Raw genomic sequence first — 6,011 nt, 5'->3', positions numbered from 1 at the left:
CAGAGCCTTTTTAGATCATTATTTGCCGGCCGAGGTCCGCAGGGCCAGGGTTGATGAGTTTCTATTGCTTCGCCAGAATAATATGAGCGTTCGGGAATATAGTTTGAAGTTTAACTCCTTGGCTAGATATGCTCCGGCGATGGTAGCTGAAATGGAAGATAGGGTACATCGTTTCGTGACTGGACTTGGACCTCACTTGATTAAGGATTGTATGACGGCTTCATTACAGGGTGGCATGGATATTGCTCGTATTCAGGCATATGCTCAGAATTTGGAGGACCTTGAACGTCAACAGCGGACCGAACAAGACCCGAATAGGGGCCGTTATAAGCGACCCAGATCCGCAGGTTATTCAGGTGCTTATCAGGAAGGTTATAGGCCCTATTCTTATAGAAGATCAGCTCCTTCAGTAGTTAGTGCACCTTCTCGATTTCAGAGGCAGCGTTATGATCGACCCATTTATTCTGGACCGGGTTAGAGTTTGAGAGCGCCAATTCCTTCTTATAGGGGAGAATCGAGCCAGGCAAGGCCCCCACTACCCCGTTGTGATCAGTGCGGTAAGGGCCACTTTGGCCAGTGTCGCCAGGGTATGGGGGTGTGTTACTCTTGTGGGCAGCCTGGTCATGTTATGGGAAACTGTCCATCTCGCGATAGAGGAGGCCCGGCTCAGCCGGTAGGTTCGATCGCAGGTTCTTCATCTTCTGTTCGCCCTCCTGGGCAAGGTTCTTCTTCAGTCCTTGCAGGTAGAGGTAGGGGAAGAGGTCAGATGTCTGGTTCCGGCAGCAGCCAAAATCGTATTTATGCACTTACAGGGCGGCAGGATCTTGAGTCGTCCCCAGATGTTGTGACAGGTATTTTATCCATCTGTTCCTATGATGTCTATGCATTGATTGACCCGGGTTCCACACTATCTTATATCACTCCTTATATTGCTGATAAGTTTGGTATTAAGCCCGAATCTTTGTCCAAGCCTTTCTTAGTTTCTACTCCGGTCGGGGAACCTGTTGTTGCGAGATGAATTTATCGTAAGTGTGTGGTTACGATATGTGGCCGTGAAACTTTTGCTGATTTAGTGGAGTTAGAAATGGTGGACTTTGACGCTATTATGGGTATGGATTGGCTAGCCTCTTGCTATGCCAATGTGGAATGTTGGTCCAAAACTGTGAAATTTCAGTTTCCGGGGGAACCAGTTCTTAAATGGAAGGGCAATACTCCAGCTCCAAAGGGTAGGTTTATTTCCTATCTTAAGGCGCGAAAATGATTTTCAAAGGCTATATTTATCATTTGGTTCGAGTTAGGAGCACTGAAGCCGAACTATCAACTTTGCAATCCGTTCCTATAGTTAATGAATTTCAGGATGTATTCCCCAATGAATTACCATATCTCCCTCCCGAAAGGGAAATTGAATTTGCGATTGATGTGTATCTGGGCACTCAGCCCATCTCCATTCCTCCTTATCGTATGTCCCCTGCCGAATTATAGGAATTGAAGGTGCAATTGCAGGACTTGTTAGATAAGGGCTTCATTAGGCCCAGTACTTCTCCGTGGGGAGCACCGGTATTATTTGTGCGCAAGAAGGATGGCTCACTAAGAATGTGTATTGACTATCGGCAATTGAATAAGGTGACTATCAAGAACAAATATCCATTGCCTAGAATTGATGATTTGTTCGACCAGCTACAGGGTGCCAAATGCTTCTCGAAGATTGACTTAAGGTCAGGGTATCATCAACTACGTGTAAAAAGGGAAGACATTCCAAAGACAACCTTCCGAACGAGATATGGGCATTTTGAATTCTTAGTTATGTCTTTCGGATTGACAAATGCTCCTGCGGCATTTATGGCGCTAATGAACACAGTATTCCGGCCCTTCTTGGATGTTTTTGTTATTGTATTCATTGACGATATCTTGGTATACTCTCGTTCGGAGACGGAACATGCTGAACATATCTGAAAGGTGTTGCAAACACTGCGAGATCAAAGGTTGTACGCAAAATTTTCCAAATGTGAATTTTGGCTGACCTCAGTGGCTTTTCTAGGCCATATTGTGTCTGATGAGGGTATTAAAGTTGACGATCGGAAGATCGAAGCCGTTAAGAATTGGCCCCGGCCAACAACAGCTTCGAAAATTCGAAGTTTCTTGGGCCTTGCGGGGTATTATCGGAGATTTGTAGAAGGATTTTCTTCTATAGCAGCTCCCCTTACAAAATTAACTCAGAAAGGGGCCAAGTTTCAATGGTCAGAAGCGTGTGAGCGGAGTTTCCAGAAATTGAAAGATAAGTTGACATCCGCTCCTGTTCTCACCCTTCCAGAAGGCACTGAGGGTTACACTGTATACTGTGATGCGTCACGCACTGGCTTGGGATGTGTGCTAATGCAAAATGGTAAGGTGATCGCTTATGCCTCTCGATAGTTACGAAAACATGAGCAAAATTATCCAACCCATGATCTGGAGTTGGCGGCAGTGATTCACGCTCTGAAGATATGGCGGCATTATTTATACGGAGTCCATGTTGATATCTATATAGACCATAAAAGCCTTCAATATATATTCAAGCAAAAGGAATTGAATTTGAGGCAACGAAGATGGCTCGAATTGCTAAAGGATTATGATGCCGAAATTTTATATCACCCTGGCAAAGCTAATGTTGTAGCTGATGCTCTAAGTCGCAAATCAATGGGCAGTCTATTGTATGTGCCAGCGGAAAAATTGGAAATGACTAGAGAACTTTATCGCTTAGCAAATCTGGGAGTTCGCCTACTAGATTCAGAAGACACTGGGATTACCTTACAGAATATATCTCAATCGACTCTTGCCTCGGACGTAAAGGTTCAAAAGTATGAGGATCCAGTTATAATCTCTACCAAGGAAGGAGTTCAACAAAATCGGATCTCAGCTTTTGAACTTGACTCAAATGGGGTTCTCAAATATCGAGGCCGCCTGTGCGTTCCAAATGTAACCGGGCTTCGGGACAGGATCATGTCAGAATTTCATTATTCTCGGTATTCAATCCATCCCGGATCCACGAAGATGTACCATGATCTCAAGGGCTTTTATTGGTGGAATGGTATGAAGAAAGATATTGCTAACTTTGTAGCTCAATGCCCCACTTGCCAACAGGTAAAGATCGAACATCAGAAACCCAGTGGCTTATTACAAGAAATGGAGATCCCAATGTGGAAATGGGAAGTGATTAATATGGATTTCATCATGGGATTGCCCCGTTCTCATCGCAAATTCGATTCTATTTGGGTAATCATTGATAGGTTAACCAAATCAGCCCGTTTCTTGCCGGTAAGGACCACCTATGTTGCTGAAGACTATGCTAAATTGTATCTTAAGGAGATTGTGCGTCTTCACGGCATTCCTGTGTCCATTATTTCTGACAGAGGCGCTCAGTTTACGGCAAAGTTCTGGAAATCTTTTCAGGAAAGTCTTGGTACTCGAGTAAATCTTAGTACGGCTTTCCATCCGCAGTCAGACGGGCAAGCTGAGCGGACTATTCAGACTTTGGAAGATATGTTACGAGCCTGTGTACTGGATTTCCAAGGAAGTTGGGATGATCATTTGCCTCTGATAGAGTTTGCTTATAACAATAGCTACCATACCAGTATCAAAATGGCTCCGTATGAGGCTTTATATGGCATAAAGTGTAGATCTCCTGCCGGTTGGTTTGAAGTCGGAGAAGAAAACTTATTCGGGCCAGACCTTGTTCATCAGGCTATTGAAAAAGTAAAGCTTATTCAGGAATGGTTACGTATAGCTCAGAATCGTCAGAAATCTTATGCAGATGTATGACGATGAGAATTGGAGTTTCAAGTAGGTGATTGGGTGTTTCTGAAAATATCACCTATGAAGGGCGTGATGCGGTTTGGTAAGAAAGGGAAACTCAATCCCCGATATATCGGACCTTATAGGATCGTCCGAAGGGTAGGCCAGGTAGCTTATGAATTGGAGCTACCATCAGAACTGCAAGTAGTTCATCCAGTTTTTCATGTATCCATGCTGAGAAAATGTATTGGAGATCCCTCCAGAATCGTACATGTTGATGATATATAAGTTACAAAGAATCTGACATACGAGGAAGAACCAATTGCCATTCTTGACAAACAGGTCCGCAGACTCAGGACCAAGGATGTGGCGTCAGTAAAGGTTCTATGGAGGAGCAAGGACAGGGAAGAGATGACGTGGGAAGCTGAAGCGGAAATGAAGTCCAAGTACCCTCACTTATTCCCTGCTACAGATGATGCTATTCCAGAAGAAACCTTACAAGAGTCCGCTCCATCAATAAATAACTTACAAGGTAAAAGTTATATTTAAACCCCCCTTAAGAGTTAATGTGATGGGAAATGTTATTCTAATTATTGTACGATTTTGTGTTATTGATTACGGTATTCGGTAGGGCATATAAATTGGAACTTGTTGTATACAAGTAATAGTAGAGCTCAGATTATAAGGGAGACTTTACTAAAGCTTGTGAAAGATTGAAATATATGATTATACTTCAAGTATCCCAACATTCGAGGACGAATGTTCTTAAAGGGGGGGAGAATGTTACACCCCGTAGTTTTGTATGTTGAGATTCGAGTTACCTTTCAGGAGGTATATGAGATTATATGCGCTTATCTTATGATTGTGAGGGTTTAAGTTCATATAATAAGCTATGGAGGGATTGAGGAGCAAGTGAATCAAGGAAATTAAATTTGTTGGAACTTTGAAGAAAATATGAAGGGCAATTTTGGCCCAACTTGGAGGAAAGAATATCTTTTAGTATATGAGGAGTTTTGAAGCAAATCAAAATCCTAAATTGAAGTTCATGAAGTCTAGTTTTCAACGCAACAAACCGTTCGTCGATAGGACATCGGAGTAGAGAGTTATGGACATTACAAGTTAGGCCGCCATAGCAGAAAATTACCCTACGCGAACGCGACCCAAGGATGCGAACGCAAAGAGTAACCCTGAGAAACCCTTCACGAATGCGACCCAAGGCCGCGAACGCGAAGGGAAAATTTAAGTCGGTTTCCACCGACTTTAACAAGCTATATAAGGGTTAAAACCCTCATTTTTCTCCATAATATTTCCCCTAAAAGCTCAGCAACATATGAGAGCATACATACAACACAAAAGTGAGGATTTTGAGTAATTTCAAGTGACGGAGTATTAATCGAGGTCCGGGTAACGTGTAGTCGCGATTATAGTTTTGTTTTGCGACGGAGTTGGCTTGGATTCAACACAAATATTGAAGATCTTTCTATTCTAGTAAGGATAAGGTATGAATCTCTCTTTATTAACATTGATTTAGGAATATTTACGAGAATAAAAGTTATAGTTTGTTGTGTTGATGTTGTTGGCTTATGGATTGAGGTTTGAAGAAAGTTTTGGATGGAATTGTACATATTTGTCATGTAGGATCTTGATGATATTGTTGTTGATGTTGTTGGTATTGTTTGGGAGTTGTTTTGGTATTTGGAGGAAGTAGATAATATAGGGGAGATGCTGCCCAAATTTTCGTAACCCAAATTAGTCTTCGATAACTAGTACATATAAGTTGATGGGAAATATGATGAAAGTATGATTAAAGATGTATTTCTCGCTATATAGGTTCGGGTGAAGGGCAAGCATCGGAGTAAAGGATCCTTTAAGTGGTGGCTTGACGAATAAGGTATGTAAGGTGTTCGTTTCTCTCTTTCTTTGGCACGAATCCAACTAGAATATGAACATGAGCGTTCCATAACAAATTCACTCCACTCCTATGCTTTGTATTTCCAATCTTAATGTCTTAATTATTTGATTGATTCTAGAAATATTATCATTTCTATCATCATTAAGTTATTTCTTTTGATTCGACACAAATTCCATAAATTATATATATATATATATATATATATTATACCTTATGTCACTATATAAACATATATATATATATATATGTTATTTCATTGTATATATATATATGTGTGTATATATATATATATATATATATATATATATATATATATATATATATATAT

General features: G+C 41.2%; 1 protein-coding gene across 1 annotated transcript; it reads left to right on the top strand.

The window, feature by feature from the left end:
• Positions 1 to 589: 589 nt before the first annotated feature.
• Positions 590 to 4,320, top strand: LOC132038047 (uncharacterized). Its single transcript, XM_059428773.1, has 5 exons — positions 590 to 851; positions 2,039 to 2,388; positions 2,605 to 2,919; positions 3,121 to 3,447; positions 4,114 to 4,320. The coding sequence occupies exons 1-5, from the start codon at positions 590 to 592 to the stop codon at positions 4,318 to 4,320; spliced, it is 1,461 nt and encodes a 486-aa protein (XP_059284756.1).
• The last annotated feature ends 1,691 nt before the right edge of the window (positions 4,321 to 6,011 follow it).

This window comes from Lycium ferocissimum, chromosome 11 (genome assembly GCF_029784015.1).
Source record: "Lycium ferocissimum isolate CSIRO_LF1 chromosome 11, AGI_CSIRO_Lferr_CH_V1, whole genome shotgun sequence".
Classification (NCBI taxonomy): Eukaryota; Viridiplantae; Streptophyta; class Magnoliopsida; order Solanales; family Solanaceae; genus Lycium; species Lycium ferocissimum.
The sequence above is the reverse complement of the archived record's forward strand: the minus strand, read 5'-3'. Positions and strand labels throughout refer to the sequence as shown.

Bases quoted from the DNA above. Each gene is read 5' to 3' on its own strand.
- LOC132038047 (XM_059428773.1), top strand. From the start codon at position 590: ATGGGGGTGTGTTACTCTTGTGGGCAGCCTGGTCATGTTATGGGAAAC. The intron at 2,389-2,604 runs GTGATCGCTTAT...GAATTGCTAAAG, and splicing joins TGCTAATGCAAAATGGTAAG to GATTATGATGCCGAAATTTT. The intron at 3,448-4,113 runs GTAAATCTTAGT...CTTGACAAACAG, and splicing joins AGGAAAGTCTTGGTACTCGA to GTCCGCAGACTCAGGACCAA.